This window comes from Salvelinus fontinalis, chromosome 10 (assembly GCF_029448725.1).
Source record: "Salvelinus fontinalis isolate EN_2023a chromosome 10, ASM2944872v1, whole genome shotgun sequence".
Classification (NCBI taxonomy): Eukaryota; Metazoa; Chordata; class Actinopteri; order Salmoniformes; family Salmonidae; genus Salvelinus; species Salvelinus fontinalis.
Window position 1 is genome coordinate 25,741,728 of NC_074674.1, and position 21,601 is coordinate 25,763,328.

General features: G+C 42.2%; 1 protein-coding gene across 2 annotated transcripts in view; it reads right to left on the reverse strand.

The window, feature by feature from the left end:
- The window catches only part of LOC129863876 (splicing factor, suppressor of white-apricot homolog), a 154,563-nt gene that overhangs the window by 120,779 nt on the left and 12,183 nt on the right, over positions 1-21,601 (reverse strand). For both annotated transcript variants that reach the window (XM_055936230.1, XM_055936229.1), the window contains exons 5-7: positions 20,646-20,865; positions 20,328-20,422; positions 14,411-14,579 (exon numbers count right to left, since the gene is read on the reverse strand). In XM_055936230.1, the coding sequence (XP_055792205.1) occupies positions 14,411-14,579; positions 20,328-20,422; positions 20,646-20,865 (484 nt within the window). The remainder of the gene's footprint in view (positions 1-14,410; positions 14,580-20,327; positions 20,423-20,645; positions 20,866-21,601) is intronic.

The window sequence follows — 21,601 nt, forward strand, 5'->3', positions numbered from 1 at the left end:
GGCGGTGCTCTCACTCTAGTGGTAGCATGAGACGGAGTCTACAACCCACACAAGTGGCTCAGGTAGTGCAGCTCATCCAGGATGGCACATCAATGCGAGCTGTGGCAAGAAGGTTTGCTGTGTCTGTCAGCGTAGTGTCCAGAGCATGGAGGCGCTACCAGGAGACAGGCCAGTACATCAGGAGACGTGGAGGAGGCCGTAGGAGGGCAACAAGCCAGCAGCAGGACCGCTACCTCCGCCTTTGAGCAGGAGGAGCACTGCCAGAGCCCTGCAAAATTACCTCCAGCAGGCCACAAATGTGCATGTGTCAGCATATGGTCTCACAAGGGCTCTGAGGATCTCATCTCAGTACCTAATGGCAGTCATGCTACCTCTGGCGAGCACATGGAGGGCTGTGCGGCCCCACAAAGAAATGCCACCCCACACCACCTGCAGAATCACTCCTTTATTGAGGGTGTGATTGACTTGGAGTTACATTGTGTTGTTTAAGTGTTCCCTTTATTTTTTTGAGCAGTGTACATATCAAAATGGGAAATCATGTGAATATTTCAATTGCATGTGGTTTTGCATGCCTTCCCTGTCAATGAGCAACAGCATTGGATGAGATAGGTCTGTTCACTGAGTGTTAGTGTGTGGTGCCGAGCGGACTAACGTATACATTTAAGTCTGGCCTCATCGCTAATAGGATCTTAGCCTCACAGCGGCGGCAGAGAGAATAAAGCAAACTCCACGCTGATACAAATGAAACATTTTAATAATCTATGTCTGGATCACTGTCTACTTAATTAAAATGTACTTTGTCAGCAGAAGACGGGAGGAAAAAGGGGAACAAAAAGGAGAATGGCCCAACAAGAATAATTAGGATCAGCTTGCTGGAAATCATAATGTGTTTAAAAGCGGATATCAAAAACAATATGCAACCGTTCATTTCCAAAGCCTCTCATTACAATCACACTACCCATTTCTGGCTCAATCAAGTGCATCAACAGGTCAGGGAAAGTAATTTACAGCAGGAATAGGAAAATAATACTGGCACAACGACCGGGGTTAACAGTCAGGTTATGAATAAAATAACTGACAGATTCACTCATAGTGTTCAAAGGGGAAGAAAGAAACAGGCAAGAAGGCTACATTAAGATGTGGTATGTCACTGTACAATGGTGCAAGTCAGAGTTCCTGTGAAAATTCGGCTCATACCGTTACTGTGGATGGGAAATTGGGAAATGCAAATTCTGTGTGAGTGTCAAACTGACTTTGTTTGCGATGACAATTTGACATTTTTAAGTATAATAATTGATTACTGTGAGGTGCTACACAGAATCGCTCTGACAACTCTGAGCTGGCAAATTTGCACTCACATCAGCTACCGTTACCAGACTGCATAAATAGATTCTGCCAGCTCACTGCCAACAGCAGCAGGAGGGGGGAGAGGGGAGGGCAGGTGTTTGTCATAATTTGTGGGTGTGGTGGGGGTCAATCTGAGGTCGCTCAAAATGTCACCTCCATCTAAAATTGTCCGCTCACTGAGACTTATTCCATGGCAGCTCAGACTCAAAGCCATAACGAGATCGACTGTAATTGTATTAAGTTGAGTTTTCACATTCAGTTTGATACGGTTAGCCATCACATCAATAACCACTTAAGAGTAGGATTGGGAGTGGGAGGATGAGGGCGTTCGATTCAGCATGTAGCTGTGTGTCTCTGTGCATTATTAAATCTCCAAGGTCTTTTACTGTGGCAATGGTTTCCATCCCTGATGGAGTGTACAGAACGGAGAAAGACAGAGAAAGGGAAGGAGAACAATAGAGAGAGGGGGAATAAGAGGCTTATCTTGTCAAACGGGAAACTGGATGATATTAACTCGTTAGCCACCGCTCTGGTCGACTGTTACCAAGACACATCCGAAATGCACAAGGCTGGAAACCTGTAGGAGAGCCTTCATTCAAATGCTGCATATGTATTTGTTCCATCTAATTAAAAATGAAAGGCTGAAATGTCTTCAGTCAATAAGTATTCAACCCCTTTGTTATGGCTACCCTAAATAAGTTCAGGAGTAAAAATGTGCTTAACAAGTCACATAAGTTGCATGGACTCTGTGTGCAATAATGGTGTTAAAAATAATTGTTTAATGACTACCTCATCTCCGTACTCCACACATACAGATAGTTGTAAGGTCCCACAGCCGAGCAGTGAATTTCAAAACACAAAGACCAGGGAGGTTTTCAAATGCCTCTCAAAGAAGGGTTTCTATTTGTAGATGGGTAAACGCATGGTGAAGTTATTAATTACACTTTGGGTGGTGTATCAATACACCCAGTTAACACAAAGATACAGGCATCCTTTTTAACTCAGGTGTCGGAGAGGAAGGAAACCGCTCGGGGATTTCACCACGAGGCCAATGGTGACTTTAAAATAGTCAGAGTTTAATGGCTGTGATAGGAGAAAACGGAGGATGGATCAACAACGTTGTTACTCCACAATACTAACCTAAATGACAGAGTGAAAAGAAGGAAGCCTGTACAGACCTAATTATTCCAAAACATGCATCCTGTTTGCAACAAGGCACTAAAGTAATACTGCAAAAACATTGGCAAAGCAATTCACTTTTTGTCCTGAATACAAAGTATTACGTGTTGTTTTAGATTTGCCCAAAACATTACTTAGTACCACTCTCCATATTTTCAAGGATAGTGGTGGCTGCATCATGTTATGGGTATGCTTGTAATCGTTAAGGACTGGGGAGTTTTTCCGGATAAAAAAGAAACGGAATGGAGCTAAGCACAAGCTAAATCCTAGAGGTAAACCTGGTTCAGTCTGCTTTCCACCAAACACTGGACAATAACCTAAAACACAAGCCCAAATCTACACTGGAGTTGCTTACCAAGAAGACAGTGAATGTTCCAGTTTTGACTTAAATCTAATTGAAAATATGGCAAGATCTGAAAATGGTTGTCTATCAATGATCAACAATCAATTTGACAGAGCTTGAAGAATTTGTAAAATAATAATGGGAAAATGTTGCACAATCCAGCTGTGGAAATCTCTTAGAGACTTACCCAGTGTCATCTGACATAGTATTGACGCAGTGGTATGAACAGTTATGTAAATTAGATATTTCTGTATTTCATTTTCAATAAATTTGCAAACATTTCTAAAAACATGTTTTCACTTTGTCATTCTGGGGTACTGTGTGTAGTTGGATAACATTGATTTTACCCATTTTGAATTCAGGTTGTAACAACAAACTGTGGAATAAGTCGAAAGGTATGAATACTTTCCGAAGGCACCATCGATATGTATAAGGGTAAGGTGACTAGGCATCAGGATACATGATTAATAGAGTAGCAGCAGCATAAATTATGATTGTAAGTGTGTGTGTGTGTGTGTGTGTGTGTGTGTGTGTGTGTGTGTGTGTGTGTGTGTGTATGTATAGAGTCAGTATACATGTGTGTGCATGTTATGTGTGTGTTGGAGTGTCAGTGTGCATGAGTGTCTAGAGTCCTGTGAGTGTGCATAGAGACAGTGCAAAAATATAAATAAATACTTAGATAGTTCATGTAGCCATTCTGTTCGAAATTTAGAAGTATTATGGCTTGTAGCCATTCTGTTTAGGAGCCCGTTGTTTTCAGACTAGATGCACCGGTACCACTTACGTGCAGAAGCAGAGTACAGTCTATGGCTTGAGTGCCTGGACACTAAAGATTTTCCGGACCTTCCTTTCACACCGCCTGATATAGATGTCCTGTATTGCAGGGAGCTCGGCCCCAGTGATATACTGGGCTGTCCGCACCACCCGTAGCACTATGCAATTGAGGGGGGTGCCATTGCCATGCCAAGCCAGTCAAGATGCTTTCAATAAAGCAGCTGTAGAACCTCTAACTTCCTGATTAGAGAAGAGGCGCTGCCACGCCTTCTTCATGACTGTGTCTTGTCAGTGGACCATTTGAAGTCCTTAGTGATTTGGACACCAATGAACTTGAAGCTCTCGACTCGCTCCACTGCTTCATGTAGTTCACAAACAGCTCCTTGGTCTTACGGACGTTGAGGGAGAGGTTGTTGTCCCGAAATCACACTGACAGGTCACCGACCTCCTACCTGTAGGCAGACTTATCGTCACCAGTGATACGGCTACAGCTTTCGTGTCGTCAGCAAACTTGACGGTGTTGGAGTTGTGTGTGGCCATGCAGTCGTGGGTGAAGAGGGAGTACAGGAGGGGACTAAGCACACACCCCTGTGCCCCCCCCCCCCCCCCTCCCCTCACCACCTGGGATCGGCTGGTCAGGAAGTCCAGGATCCAGTTGCAGAGGGAGGTGTTGAACACTGAGCTGTAGTCAATGAACAGCATTCTCACATAGGTACTCATCTTATCTAGGTGGATGAGGGCAGTGTGGAGTGCAATTAAGATTGCGTTGTCTATGGATCTGTTGGGGCGGTATGCAAATTGGAGTGTCTGGGATGATGAAGATGATGTGTGCCATCACCAACCTTTCTAAGCACTTCATAAATACAGATGTGAGTGCTACAGGGTGGTAGTCAGTGTAGCATGACATTTTTTCATTCTTGGTAACAGGAATGATGGTAGTCATCTTAAGACATGTGGAGATTACAGACTGGGACAACTAGAGGTTGAAAATTACAGTGAATATGACTGCCATCTGATCTGCGCATGCTCTGAGAACGCAACCTGGAATACCATCCGGCCCCGCGGCTTTGCAAATTTTGACCTGATTAAAGACCTTACTCACGTCGGCCTCGGAGAGCGAGATCACCCAGTCCTCTGGGTTCATGTATGATACGGTGCTGTTGTCTAAGCGTGCATAAAATGCATTGAGTTTTTCTGGAAGAGAGTGTGGGTCTCTTTTTAAATCTGTAATGACTGTAGCTCCTGCCACATGTGACGGGCATCGAAGCCTGTGTAGTACGATTCCACCTTATTCCTAGATTGTCCTTTTGCTCTTTTGATTACTCTGGAGGTCGTAGCGGGACTTGTTGTACTTGTTCCTGCCATGGGGGGGTCTTGTCTGAAAACCATGTTGCAGAATAGCAGAGAATATTGCAGTTATGAGAGTCCCGTTTGTAGCAAATCCACGATCGGAGGTCATCCATCTTATTATCAAGAGAATGGAGGGAAGAGGTGGCCGATTTTACCTTGGCCTTAATCTTGCCAGGACTCCCCCTCTCCGCACTAACGCCGGCATTACCTCCTGCAGACCCCGAAAATTGGATCAGAATTAGAGAAAGAGCCCAGGGCAGATGAGTCAAAGTTGAAGCCGAAATTGGGGTAAGTAACTGCCGACCTGATTTCCAAATGTTCCTATCAGTTATAAGAAATGATAGCGGATGAATATTGTGAAAATACAGTCAAAGATAAACGCCAAAAGAATCACTAAATAGCAAAGTTGGGTCGGAGCTCGCATAACAGCGGCCATCCAGCACGGTGCCATCTTATCTGCAAAGACAGAGAGAAACACACACCAGGGATTCCGTTGTGAAAATGAGGCACCGGAAATTTGACCGGCAGCATTTAAATTTACTGGAATCATATGCATTGGGTGCGTAACCTGATTAGGGTGTACACCCACGGTGCTCAGAAAAACAAAACAAAAATCACATTTAGATGGTCAATCATCTTTACAGAACATGCAAGTTGAGGATGCAATGATGTGTATCCTTACCGCACACTTTGAAGATGTTAGAATAACTGTCCATATTTACTTTCTCAGCCAATAAGATGAGTATGAAACAGCAAAATCAAGAGCCTATGCATAGGCTGAGCGTGATTTTCACATTTGGGGAAGCACATTTTCACCATAAAATTGCACCTATACAATAAATCATGAACATGCATCATCACACACATCCTCAGATTTGCAGACTTATGTAAGAGAGCCTTCTATTCGTAATGTGATTTGTAATATTTGTATTTGCAATTATTATGGATACACATTAGCTGCTGCCTCTTCCTGGGGTCCAGTAAAATTTAGGCAATTTTGAAAAGTATTCAGCCTGCTTGACTTTTTCCATATTTTGTTACATTACAGCCTTATTCTAAAAAGGATGAAATTGTATGGGTATGACTCTAAAAGCTTGGCACACCAGTATTTTGGGAGTTTATCCCATTCTTCTCTCCAGATCCTCTCAACTCTGTCAGGGTGCATGGGGAGCATCACTGCACAGCTATTTTCATGTCTCTCCAAAGATGTTCGATCGGGTTCAAGCTCTGGCTAGGCCACTCAAGGACATTGAGACTTGTCCTGAAGCCACTCATGCGTTGTCTTGGCTGTGTGCTTAGGGTCATTGTCCTGTTGGAAAATAAACCTTCGCCCCAGTCTGAGGTCCTGAGTGCTCTGGAGCAGATTTTCATCAAGGATCTCTGTACTTTGCTCCATTCATCTTTTCCCCAATCCTGACTATTCTCTCAGTCCCTGCCGCTGAAAAACATCCCCACAGCCTGATGCTGCCACCACTATGCTTCATCGTTGAGATGGTGCCAGGTTTCCTCCAAACGTGACGCTTGTCATTCAGGCCAAAGAGTTCAATCTTGGTTTCACCAGACCAAAGAATCTTGTTTCTCATGGTCTGAGAGTCCTTAGGCAAACCCTAAGTGGGCTATCATTTGCCTTTTACTGAGGAGTGGCTTCTGTCTTGCAACACTACCATAATGGCCTGAGTGATGAAGTGCTGCAGAGATGTTTGTCCTTCTGGAAGGTTCTCCTATCTCCACAGAGAAACTCTGGAGCTCTGTCAGAGTGACCATCGGGTTATTGATCACCCCCCTGACCAAGGCCCTTCTCCCCCGGTTGCTCAGTTTGACCGGGCGGCCAGCTCTAGGAAGAGGCTTGCTGTTTCCAAACTTCTTCCTTTTCAGAATGATGGAGGCATTGATTTCACTTGCGATGGTAGCTGACATGTATAGTGTTGAGTCATCAGCATACATAGATGCACAGGCTTTACTCAGAGCAAGTGGCAGGTCATTAGTAAAGATTGGAAAAAGTAAGGGGCCTAGACAGCTACCCTGAATGCCTGACTGCCTGGATTGTGTTGGAGAGGCTTCCATTAAAGAACACCCTCTGTGTTCTGTTAGACAGTTAGCTCTCAACGCATAGCAGGGGATATAAAGTCATAACACATATGTTTTTCCAGCAGCAGAATAGGATTGATAATGTAAAAAGATGCACTGAAGTCTAACAAAACAGCTCCCACAATATTTGTATTATACATTTCTCTCAGCCAATCAGTCATTTGTGTAAGTGCCGTACATGTTAAATGCCCTTCCCTATAAGCGTGCTGAAAATAAGTTGTTAGTTTGTGAAATAGCATTGTATCTGGTAAAACACAATTTTTCCCCAAAGTTTACTAAGGGTTGGTAACAGGCTGATTGGGCAGCTGTTGAGCTATTCTTGGGTAGCGAAATTACTTTTGCTTCCCTCCAGGTCTGAGGGCACACACTTTAATGCTGGCTAAGATTAAAGAGATGGCAAATATGAGTGGCAATATCGTATGCTATCATCCTCAGTAATTTTCCATCCATGTTGTCAGACACAGGTGGCTTGTCATTGTTGATAGACAACAATATATAATTTTTTTACCTCTTCCACACTCACTTTCTGGAATAAAAAAATGACAATGCTAGGATTTCATAATTTGGTCAGTTATGCATGGATGTGTAGGTTCAGAATTTGTTGTTGGCATGTTATGCCTAAATGTGCTAATCTTGCCAGTGAAAAAAAATCATTAGTGCAGTTGGCAATATCAGTGGGTTTTGTGATGAATGAGCCATCTGACTCAATGAATGATGGAGCGGAGTTCGCCTTTTTGCCCAAAATTTTATTGAAGGTGCTCCAAAGCATGTTACTATGATTCTTTATATAATTTGTCTTGGTTTCATAGTACAGTGTCTTCTTTTTGTTCAGGTCAGTCACATGATTTCTCAATTTCCAGTATGTTTGACAATCGGCTGTGCAGCCAAACGTATTTGCCATCCCTTTTGCCTCACCCTTAATGGGTGTATGCTTATTAGTAACTGGAATAAACGATTTCATAAATGTGTCAAGTGCAGCATCTGGTTGCTCGTCATTACACACCACAGACCAGCAAATATTCTTTACATCTTCAACATAGGAATCACTCCAAAAAGTATTGTATGACCTGTTATACACTATATTAGGCCCAGCCTTTGGAACTTTGGTTTTCCTAGATATGGCCACTCTATTATGATCACCACATCTGATGGATTTGGATTTTTGCTTAAGAGCAGATTTCGGCAGCATTAGTAAAGATTGGATCAATACATGGTGATTTCATTCCTGTGCTGTTTGGCAATAACCTGGTAGGTTTGAAGCTTTTTCTTGAGTGGCTAGCTTGATGAAAGCCAGTCAATATTTAGGTCACCCAGAATATATACCTCTGTTGACATCACATACATTGTCAAGCATTTCACACATATTATCCAGATACTGACTGTTAGCACTAGGTGGTCTATAGCAGCTTCCCACCAGAATGGGCTTTAGGTGAGGCAGGTGAACCTGTAGCCATATTACTTCAACAGCATTTGACATGACATCCTCTCTAAGCTTTACAGAAATATGACTGAACATCAACTGCAAAATCTCCACCATTGGCATTTCTGTCTCTTCTGAAGATGTTGAAACCATGTATTGCTACCACTGCGTCAAAGGTTATATCGAAGTGAGTTTCAGAGAGAGCCAGTATATTAATGTTCTGTTACTAGCAAGTTATCGATTTCATGAACCTTGTTTCTTAGGCTACATGTTAATGTGGACATTTTTTTGCACTTTTCTGGGATTCTTGATTGTTTTTATTGCTTTACAGGGAGGCATATCAAAAGGGTAGACATGACAGTGATATTTATGTTTGCGCTGATAGTGCAGGGTGAGCTGCACAAAGTGGACTTCCTACTAGGACAAACCGACTCAGTAAAACTCAGGTTCATAGGTGCATGATTACTGCATATGATAGCTCTAGGATTGACAGAGGCATTCAGAGGACTTAGAGGGACAAAAATGTGATTACTTACATTATGACTGCCAACACTTCTGGGACAACGTACATCTGCAGAAGCACTACGATAACTAAGCGACATAATGGTAGGGGTTATCTGAGCATGGCTCGGGTAACTGATAAGTCATTGTCTCAAGGTAGCCTTGAAATGCATGGACATGGTCCAGGAGCCAAGATGATTTGGATGGACTCCATCATTCCTGAAGTGCATCTTCTGTTTCCAAAAGGTGTCAAAGTGATATATAAAAGTTATGCCAACAGAGATACAGTAGTCTGTTAGCCAGGTGTAATGCAAGTAGCCTGCTGAATCTTTCACAGCCGCAGCCCAACGATGGTACCGGGCATGAAATAACTGCCCGCTTTCTGGAATCTTTCAGAGCTAGAATCATTTCTTTAAAAATCAATTTTTTTCAGCAGTTCCGAGAAAGACTACGACAGTGTCAGCGCTCGGCAGCTGTCGTGGAACGGTAGGATGCAGCCTTGTAATGTCCTGTACTCATGCTCCGGGATAATAGATTGGATAGTCATCATTTAAGCTAATAATATAACTCAATCCCTGTTCACAAAAAAATGTGAAATGTTCAATGCATGGCTGAGTGCGTATAACGTAGAGGCCTGGGCTATAGGCTGCATCAGATACGCTTCTTTCTTTGCACGGGAAAAAAACATTTAATGCAATTCATTTGACTGGAGACATTAGCATAATCTTTTTAAATAAAACTAATGACTAGGTATCCTACTCTGCTGACACAGACAAACAGATCAATAAAAACAATGTTGCCTATATAATAGGCCTCTAGGAAGGGGAGACACATCGAATAAGACGTCCATCTAAACTGGTGGAAGAAATGGTCCGAAAACAAAACTTAAGTGACAATGACCAAACAATGATTTTGATAAGTAAAAGACAGATTTGAGTCTTTTCATTGTCTTCTCTTTAAACTAATAGTTATTTGCTTTCCAAACCATGTTTTCACGTAATATAATTTTTAAATATTGCGATATGCCTGGCTGGGCCCCTGTGCTTTTCACTGACAATCGCAACTCAACAATCATCTACTTGGTATTTGTCGTGTGCGTACGGCCTTGCCCTCCGACAGTAGGTGATGCAATTTAAAACAATGCACAATTATTATTTTTTTAAGGCTAGAGGAAGCTAATGATCCTCTGTGGACAAATCGTGCTTTAGTAGCCTATTTTGAAGGAGTAGGCTAATTAGGCTATTTAATGTTGGCATTTTAATTACATTTACTTAGGGAAAGCTTCCCCTAGCCTTATGGACACGCCACCTACGAGCCAATGTCAATCTACTATCCCCATAGTACAAAAGTTGACCTATTCTACAGATCAGAACATTCACTTTAACATTTTGACAAACTATTACTCTTAACATTATTAGCGCAGCAACGCTCACAATGCAGTAGTCTACGCACAAATGAACATTTGGCTACCGGGCAATGAAAGAAAGTTGAAAACCAATAGAAAACAAGAGAAATAGGCTACTGGCTTCATTGGCATATGGAAGTCTTTATAAAATAATTGCCTCCACGGATATAGTCGGATTTTGCCTAGGCAGCTTTGACGAAAGGTAAAACTTGCCTCATAATATGTAGTAAAACATTCAGGTTTCAAACAATTAAGTAGCTATATGTTTTCAAAATGCATACTGCCTCCAGCTCATTGCAAAGTGGTGTGTGACGTGCTGATGAAGCCTGCCTTCCGTTGCCTATGCATTTAAATGGCCAATGGGAAGGGCGCTTCAATTACCAGCTGAGAAATAAAAATTGTAGCTCTTAATCATGTTCAAAAAAACGATTTTTAACACACAATTGCATTTAGAATTGTTGTGCAATGATTGGGCTTATAAAAGCACTTTCTGACAGATTTTCAGCTCAAAGGCTCTGTATCTGTATGCGTGTAATAAATAACATACATCACGAATAAACACACGGGCCAATTTAACCCATAGACCGATAAGCATGACTGGTCAAAACGTATTTCCAACCATGAATAGGTTAAAAAGAATTATTTCGCAATGGGATTTTTCTTCTTCTCTAAATATATATATATATATATTTACCGGCTAATGGAAACCCTGACACACACGCGCGCGCACACACACACACACACACACACGAGACAGAGAGTCAAAGACAGGGGAGGACTGCAGAAGGCCATGTCTGTGCTGCTCTGTTGTAAGTGCTGTAGGATTTGACTGGAGTGTTTGAAAGCAGGATTAAGCAGGGGAGCTGCTGCTCTGAAAGCAGTTACAGCACATCCATCCTCGTCCACTGGGCTTTCTCTAACCACTAACCTCAACACCACTGAGAGCCAAGACAGCACCTCTGCCTCCCGCCACCTCAACCTTACAGCATTCTATCAAGCCTTGTGTTTCTGTCTCAAGTCAGTTAAAAATATATTATTTTTTTTGCTTTGGAACTTTAGAAGACGTTAAAGTTCTGCTCCTTCTCCAGCCACTCCAAAAACTAATACATTTTCATAGGGAGCATCTTGAGCACAGCCCCATGAGCACAAACACCTCTCCTCCAGATAGCTGGGGTTCAAGAAGCCAGTCTTCAATCAATACCCATCAGACGAGCTAAGTGTCTGGGGAGGTGCTTACAACACTGAACCTGGGATTGCAATCCAAACACGGGGTGATAGAATAGAATAACTTTAACTCCGTCCCTGTGCTATATGCTGGTCTCTAGGGCAAAACTAAAGGTCGGCCAGAGAACAAGGGAGGGATTCTGCTTGGTAATAAAACAGCCCACTTTATGAATGCATAACGATCCATGGCCAGAAGGGTTGCTCAGCAGGAAAAACATTCATTGGTAGCAGCCAGCTTCCCTGTGCTACACAATCAGAGTTCAAAGGTCCCCCTTCATAACTGTCTATAGGATAAATAAATTGCATTAATGAATTTGTAAGTGTCACACACGGATCGGTCGTGGCCAATGAGCACAGGCGAGGTGCGTGAAACGGATAAGTGGACGGACTGCTTTGAGGAGGAGTGTTGGTGAGTCATTGTGGATGGATGTACACTGCAGTGTTGTGAGATGCTTGTCTGTGGACTGTTAAACTAACAGGGTGTAACAGTAGGCTGCATCACCTCATCTGGGCCTCTGAGGTCAAGAGAGAATGGGATGCATGTCACCCAACAGGACAGAAAGAATAGCCCAGTCTCAATATAGAAAAGCCCAGTCCCCTAGTGCAGTCTTGACAGCTTCTCTACATTTCTAGGAAGAGTTGTCTTCAGTGATGATGCAAATTATCTAATATGCTCCTCGTTCACTGTATTGGAATGTAGAATGTGCTTGTATTATGATGGGTAAATGTATTACAATAGACCAGAGGAATAGAAGGGAATAAGTGGTTGTTTGAGGTCAGATGACGCCACAAAACATTCGGCCCAATAGCAACTAGGCCCAATTGTCCCGTTGAAGAGCTAGCAAAGTTATAATGAATTCAAGGTGCTGCAATGCTGCACGCTTCTAAACCCCTCTTGCCTAATTCTCATTCAATACGCTAGTCATTGGCAGAAACTGGAGGATATTCCTCTGGTGCCTTTGATCCTCTCCAGTCTGTTTACAGGGATTCTCTCAGAGAACCAGCGCCATACACAGAAATAAAAGTCGGATCTACGGGAGCAAAATCTCTCCAAAATGATCATCTTGTCGCCGTAAGCCAGCGCATTAAAAATCCATGTCTGTGCTGCTGTGCGGTGCTGTGGCATCGATGTCTCTTTTTCTCTCTCTCCTACCACAGCAAACCAGTGGAGCTCTTCCAGTCCAGCTAATTAAGACAAATCAGCTCACTCAGCTTGAGCCGTCTCTCCCAAGCACCAGACAAAGAGGGAAGACAGGGTTGACCCTGGGAAATAAGGAGTCAAATTGCGAGGAACATCTCTCAAGGCCGTTTAGAGTTAGCCTGGCACTCCATATCACGCCCAGCACCTTCACCATCCATCACCTAGAACTAATGCAGACAGTAGAGAGAAAACTGCTAAGGTTTAAAGAAACCTAGAAATTAGATGGAGATTCTGTAGCCTCGGAAAGTATGTGAATGGCCCCAAGAGACTAGTGATTCTGTGACGTTGCAATTTCTGCACTAGATTTGCTGGAGGAACAGTACAGTCATGCAGTGAGTTAAAGTTAAGAGTGTTCTTGTGCGTGTTCCTTAGGATAAACTGTGCACGAGCTAAATAACAGTGTACGTCTTCAAGTGTTTGGGTCAAGCGAGAGAGAGCTGGTCGTTTTACGTAGCTGCTCTTTCCTAGGCTGGCAGAGTGTGTGTGTGTGTGTGTGTGTGTGTGTGTGTGTGTGTGTGTGTGTGTGTGTGTGTGTGTGTGTGTGTGTGTGTGTGTGTGTGTGTGTGTGTGTGTCAGCCAGAAGAAAACAGAAAAGCAAGTGGAAATGATGTCTGCATTTAGAGGAAGCAAACATCTGTGGAGCTGCCAGAAAAGCAACTTTGGATTCTATCCACCGGCGTTCAGAGCAAAACAAACAGCAACACTGCCGTCAACGAAGAGCAAGGAGAACACAGTTTGTCAGCGCGTCCAAACCAACAGCTCACTGCAGATCCGAAAATGAACTAGGCACAAATTCAAGGACAAGAAACGTGTAAAGAAAATACCTTCTTGGAGACTTTGAGAACTGTTAAGAACCTTTAAATACTCACAATCCCTTAGGGTCAAGTGGTGAAAATCACTCCTGGATTCAGTCTTTGCTGAACAGTTCTCAAAGGCTTTGAAGGTGAAGGGCGGTAGGTAGCCTAGTGGTGGTTCGAATCCCTGAGTCAACAAGATGAAAAATCTGTCCATGTGCCTTTGAGAAAAGCACTTAATCCTAATTGCTCCTGTAAATCGCTCTGGATAAGAATGTCTGCTAAATGCCGTAAATGTAAATGCTTTCTGGAATTGACCTCCTGAAAGAGGACGTTTCAGCAGTGTCACGGGCCTACAGGAGACCATGTTAATGAGCTTTTCCATTATGAGCTGCAAGGTCACCTCCATGGCTACAATTGGAACATGTGCCTGTGTCCGACATATATGTTTACCGCTAGGCTAATTCAATGTACCTTTCCTCCTAGAGACTCTAATCTGATATTAACGGCAACGTTTGTTAAACATTGAGAATTCTAACAAGTGGACAGTTCTTTTTGCCTCTAGGAGTTCAGTGCTCAATACTAAACAATTTAGTGCCACTCTGCCTGTCTGAGAGACTGAGCTTGCATTGAGAGGGAAATAAAAAAAAATGGGGAGAGAAATGAAGTGGACCAGGACTAAATTGAAATGAAGAGGCTCCCTCGGCGCTAATATGAATGCTCCTCAGATATTGGATTTCACAGTTTCCCAGTTCGACTCTCAGAAATGAGAAACTGTACTCACGGTCAGCGATGTACTCTGCGGGTGTGGCGGGCACAGCTGGCTCTGCGGGTAATTCCTCTGGCTTGGTTGCCATGATGGCGGCTGCAGCAGCAGCGGCTCCGTTACGTTCCTGCTGAGTTTTCCGGATCAGCGCTGCCAGTGGATGGTCTGGGTCCATGACTTGGAGGGGCTACAACACAAATAGATTTGGTTAAAAGGCCTAGAACTACTTGTCAGCATAACCCCAAAGAATTACATTTGAGTCATTTACCAGACACTCTTATCCAAAGCAACTTACAGGAACAATTAGGGTTAAGTGCCTTGCTCAAGGGGCACATAGACAGATCTTTCACCTAGTCGGCTCGGGGAGTTGAACCATTGACCTTCCAGTTACTGGCCCAACGCTCTGAACCACTAGGTAACCGGCCCCAACAATAGGAAGCTATAGCGGTGAAACTGAGACACCTCTGGCCGATGGAAAGGACAACAACGCAAGACAGACTAATGGTTCTAACTAGCTGATACATTTCTGTGTCGTGTTATGACCTACTTATTACAACTCATTTAGCATGACGTTTGGACTAATATACTAATTGAATAATATATAAACATGTATACTGATGATATATACAGGTGTTTCTAGCCATGTGTGTGCAATAAGAGTTGACATACAAGTTATCAAAATCATTTAAAAGAACAGACTTCAAAAGATCTAAAGGAAAGATGGGACTCTTGATTTTCAGGTATTAAAGTAAAATGGGGGAAAAAATTAAAAGTATGTTTAAAGGATTGAGCCCTTTTTAAATTTGGGACGAAAATCTGATCACATTGGTTTATTTAAGAGCCTTTTATCTCTTCATTTATTCTGTGCGATTCACTCGGAATTACAACAAGTGACAGTGATTAAACATACAGAATATTAAATCAAGAGATGAGGAGAAAAAGACTTGATGGTAGCTCATCCTCAACCACAAAAATCTAAGCACTTTGAAGTGAGACACACTTTGAAATCAGGCCCAATTATGCTGTTGAATACAACAACTTAACAGTAATGTGTGATTAATTCAAAAGTCCATGGGCTTTTGAACATTAAAAACCTAACCACGGGCGTAATTAGCAAATGGTCAAACCCTATAAAAAAAAATACAGTATAAGCCATTAGACAAATTGTGGGTTGGCTTGAACGGGCAAAGCCCGTATGGATGGGAGGTAATTGCTCTAGAAAGGCCAAGAGATGAACTAATTCCTTAGTTTTATGGTTTCTTTATTCCCTTCAAAGCCAAGATAACTATGTCTAAATAAGACAGACCAAAGCAATATGGTGGAGACTTCAAGTGCTTTTCACAATAATGCCTTCTCATATCCAATTATCTCAGCTAGGGTTGGGCGATGTCAACCTTTGTCCTATCGCAGGCCTGGGCAATTATTTTCCATGGAGGGCCACATTAGAAAATATTTTTGCCATCGCGGGCCAGAATAATATTACAGGATTATACATCATGTGTATGACTGTGTTGACAGATATATCTACTGTAAATCACATCCAGATATGCTACTTATTTTACATGCACAGAAATAAACCACATTAATTTTCTCCTTTTGGTAGGTATTTTCATTATTCAACATGCAATGAACTACACAGAGGGAAAAGTACACTGTGCATTCAGCACCACGGACAGAACTCATCAACAGGTATGCACAAAAAAACAAGAAAGAGAGAGTGCTCAACATTACATTTAAAAACCTCAATCAGTGTGAGGAGTGAAGCGTCTGACTAGAGCAGTGAAGTCAGGTATAGTTTCTGACTTCGCAATGCACAGAATTGCTAAGTTAGAGTCAGTAAGAGATGATCTTTGCCTTGACTTGCTATATTTCATCACTGAAAATGTCTGTTCACATACATAGGTTGACCCAAACAGTACAAACATCTTTCTGAGCAAGACTCCTAATCTTTGGAAAGTTTTTTTTGTCGAGAGATGCATAGAACCTCGTCAGTGATATTGTTTTAAATAGTTCTCCAATCACTGCATCAGACTGGAATTCAGTTCATTCATGAGGGCCATGATGAAGGCAAAATTCAGCCAACCATTCTTTATCTTGCAGTTGAGGGAAATCCACATATTTTCCTTTAATTTGCAAAACCTCAGCAATCTCCAACTCCCACACCCTTTTAAGCTCTTCCCCAAACTCAGCCATCTCACGTGTGTGTGGTAGGGGAGATCTGCATGACCTTTTGCAACTGAGAAAGCAACTGTTCCGATGCATTTGCCCTCTGCCCAGAATACATTCCCATAATTCTCTGCATGCTTCGTCTGGGAGTGTCAAGACAAGTTGTAGTCTTTCAAGACAGTGATGACCTTTTTGTACACTAAGCTTTCCCTGATACCTCAATAAATAAATATTTTGTTGTCCACTCTTGCTCGAACAGCCTACATTCATGGTCTACTTTCCTTTTCTTTGAAAAACGAATTTTTGCACAATTTCTAGCTAGCTACTATTTGTAACTGTGACGTGTGTCAGCCTGTCAGTCACTGTCTGTCCTCCTGCAGATGTTATTTATACGTGCCTACAAAATAAATGTCCCACAAGCGGTGGGAGTTAAATCAATATACAAAGGCAAGTATTCATTGGGCTTTAAATTTGAAAAACAAATACGTTTTTCAAAACTTTACTATCACAAATTCTTTATGTAATCTGAGCATGATTCCGCCTTTTCCCAGGCCTGTCCTACAGTGATTATTTACTCATAAAACGTGATACACATTATTGCATGATTTTTTTAACCACCGTTTTCAGAACTAACTAATAATTGCTTTACTTGCCTCATCGTCCTCTCTTAATATTGTTTGTTCAATCGCTCGTAAGGCTGTGATAGAGAATAACCTATGCCTATAAACTCCCGACTTTCATTATTGTTCTTTTTGAAAGCAGCAACTTTAGGACAACACCTTCTTGGGCTATTGGAATATTTGGGAAATAGGCTACGGTTCATAGCTTTAACATTTGGTTTTCAGTATTGCATGGAGGGATCATTTCTTTCTTATTAAGCTTAAACTTGTCATTAGATTTTTCTTTTGGCTATGTACATTTTTTCATCTATCATTATTAGACCCCTGGCTACCATTCGTTTTAAGGTTATTCAAACTACTTTTTGAGATGGAACTCGTTAGATTCATTAAATTGTTTGATCAGGAGAAAGCTATGCATGCATAAAATGATGAAAGCCCCAAGTCATGTTCTTAGTCTATCAAAAAGAGAGAGAGGGGAACTTGGCCTAGGTTTTTATTTTTTATAGCTAGACAAGATAGTTAAGGAGTGTCCAATATACAGTGCATTTGTCAAATATTCAGTCTAAAATTGATTAAATACCTTTTTTCCTCTTCAATCTACACACAACACCCCATACTGACAAAGCAAGAACTGTTTTTTACATTTTTGCAAATTTCTATTAAAAAAATAAAAAAACTTAAATATCACATTTACATAAGTATTTAGATCCTATACTCAGTACTTTGTTGAAGCACCTATGGCAGTGATTACAGCCTTGAGTATTCTTGGGTATGACACAACAAGCTTGGCACACCTGTAGTGGGTAGTTTCTCCCATTCTTCCCTACAGATTCTCTCAAACGCCGTCAGATTGAAAATAGCTGTGCAGCAACGCTGCCCATCCAAAGTCTCTCGAGAATTGTTCGATCAGGTTCATGTCCAGCCTCTGGCTGGGCCACTCAAGAACATTCAGAGATTTGTCCCAAAGCCACTCCTGCGTTGTCTTGGCTGTGTGTTTAGTGTCATTGACCTGTTGGAAGGTGAACCTTCACCCCAGTCTGAGGACCAAGATTGAACACCTTTTTCTCCCCAATTTAGTGGTATCCAATTGGAAGTTACAGTCTTGTCCTATCACTGCAACTCCCGTACGGACTCGGGAGAGGCGAAGTGCATCCTCCGAAAACAAAACCCGCACTGCTTCTTGACACAACGCCCACTTGACCCAGAAGCCAGCCGCACCAATGTGTCGGAGGAAACACTGCACACCTGGCAACCGTGTCAGCGTGAATTGCGCCCGGGCCGCCACAGGAGTCGCTAGTGTGCGATGGGACAAGAACATCCAAGCCAGCCAAACCCTCCCCTAACCCGGACAACACTGGGCCAATTGTTCGCCAACCCCATGGGTCTCCCGGTCGCGCCCAGTGCGACAGAGCCTGGACTCGAATCAGGATCTCCAGTGGCACATCTAGCACTGCGATGCAGTGACTTAGACCAGCGCGCCACTTGCTTTGTCATTATGGGGTATTGTGTGTAGATTGACGAGGGGGAAAAGATGTTTAATCCATTCTAGAATAAGGCGTAACGTAACAAAATAGGGAAAAAGTCGTGGATCTGAATACTTCCCGAATGCGCTGTACGTGTTCGTAAGAGTCTCACCTTTCCATAGTAGGATCATATTAGCTACAGATGTTTTCGTGAAGAATGATTTTTGGGATGTCTCATGGTATGACAAACACACCTTTAGCTTGGCCACCTTCCACCGCATAAGCAAAAGTCCGCCATTGGTGGATATAGTGGATTGAGACGCAGCCCATGCAAAAAACTAAAAAAAAGATCTCTCTAGCTTAACTTCTTATGGCTGCAGGGGCAGTATTGAGTAGCTTGGATGAAAGGTGCACAGAGGTGCCCAGAGTAAACGGCCTGCTCCTCAGTCATAGTTGCTAATATTTGCATATTATTATTAGTATTGGATAGAAAACACTCTGAAGTTTCTAAAACTGTTTGAATTATGTCTGTGAGTATAACAGAACTTATATGGCAGGCAAAAACCTGAGAAGTTCCACTTCCTATTTGGATTTTTTCTGAGGGTGGGAGATTTTCAACCAAGCTCTCATTGAAATTACAGCGAGATATGGATGAGTTTTCACTTCCTATGGCTTCCACTAGATGTCAACAGTCAATAGAACTTTGTCTGATGACTCTAATGTGAAGGAGGGCCGGAGGAGACAGGAATTAGTCACCACTGCCACGAGCTGACCATGCTTTGACCACATGCGTTCACGTGATAGGCAGCTCCGTTCCAACGCTCAACTGATGTCAATCTAATTCTCCGGTTGGAACGTTATTCAAGATGTATGTTAACAACATTCAAAAGATTGATTCAGTACATCGTTTGACATGTTTCTACTGACTGTCATTGAACTTTTGGACATTTCATCACGTTATAGTGGACGCGCTTTGTGACTTTGGAATTGTTTACCAAATGCGCTAACCAAAGTAGCTAATTGGACATAAATAACGGACATTATCGTACAAATCAAGCAATTATTGTGGACCTGGGATTCCTAGGACTGCATTCTGATGAAGTTCATCAAAGGTAAGGAAACATTTATCATGTATTTTCTGGTTTCGTTGACTCCAACATGGCGGCTAATTTGGCTATTGTTCTGAGCGCCGTCTCAGATTATTGCATGGTCTGCTTTTTCCGTAAAGTTTTTTTTAAATCTGACACAGCGGTTGCATTAAACAGACGGATTTTGATGGAGATATTTGTATTATGCTAATTTGATTTTCGTGGTGGTACGGACATCAACTCTAGGTGGTTTAACTAAAATGCCTCATGCAATGGAATGTATTTTTTGTAATGTCAGTTGAGTTGAATGAACAAATAACAGCACATACTGACGGTTACACATCCTGCTTTTCCTTTCTGCTTTGCTCTTATGGGAACACTCGCAATGGGCGCCAGTCCACCCATTATGCCATCATTGACTTCTATTTCTATGGTAGCACATGCGGTCAGGAGCGGAGGAGAGGATAAAATGTTTGTCTTAAAAATATTATTATTATTTATTTCTGCTATTCGAATGGTTATTACATTGACCGCAGTCATTTGGCTGACCAATAACTGTGATCCAAAATTCCATGACAGTCACAGATCTGGTGCTTACCTTCATCAGCTCCTCAAGGCGAGAACTCTTCTTAGGAGCAAACAGGCTGGGGTGGAGGTAGTTCCCATCCCCATCATCGTCAGAATCATCAGAGTCTATAGAAAGACATTGAAGTATGAATAAAGAATATAGTTAATGTCTCAAGTACTTGCATTCTGAATTCGGGTTCATGTATTGTGTTGTTAACATGCATTCTGTGCCCCTGTTCTCAAAGATTTCACATGCATTGTAGTATAAAACTATGTATCCCATACATTATTTACAACACGTTCTATTTTAACTCTTTTTGTTAACCTCTTTGACCACTGACTTACTTACCCTGTGAGTCCTGCTTGTCGGATGCAGGGGTGTAGCGACCTTCCTTCATGGCCTTCAGGATGTGTTTGTAGTAGGGGTTCAGGTAGTGTTCGAAGTTCAGGAAGTCAAATTGGGAGTTGCCAGACTGTTTGGCTTTCAAAACAATCTCAAACTGGGCCCCCTGCTGGCACACAAAGTTGGCGGTCCTCTCAATGATGGCATGGGTTTTGGTGGTCGCTGGCTGAAGAGGAGAATGGAAGAGCACACGCACTAAGTCAGCAGACAGGAAAGTTATCAATGAGGCAGGGCAAAAGCAGTGTGGGGTTAAGGATAGGTGACAACCTGGGGCCGTATGTATCAAGAATCTCAGAGTAGGAGTGCTGATCTAGGATCAGGTCCCCCCTGTCCATTTAATATTATTCATTACGATCTAATAAACAAAGGTGAACCTAAATCAGCACTCCTACTCTGAGACCCTTCATACATAGGTAACTGTATTTCATAATTGAGGCACAAGAGAAGGAGCACTTACTTCAGAAGCAAAGAAGAAAAAGTTAATACTTTACAACAAGACATGAAACTGGATTTTGATTGTCTGTGTGTTCTTGGTCAAATCAAATCAAATGTTATTTGTCACATGCGACAAATACAACAGGTGTAGTAGACCTTAGTGAAAAGCTTACTTACAAGCCCTTAACCAACAATGCAGCTAAAAAAAATACCATAAAAAAAATAAAAAAGCTACAAATAATTAAAGAGCAGCAGTAAAATAACAATAGCGAGACTATATACAGGGGGTACCGGTACAGAGTAAATGTGCGGGGGCACTTGTTAGTCGAGGTAATATGTACATGTAAGTAGAGTTATTAAAGTGACTAGGCATAGATAACAGAGAGTAGCAGCAGCTTAAAATAGAGGGGGGGAGGGGGCAATGCAAATAGTCTGGGTAGCCATTTGATTAGATGTTCAGGAGTCCT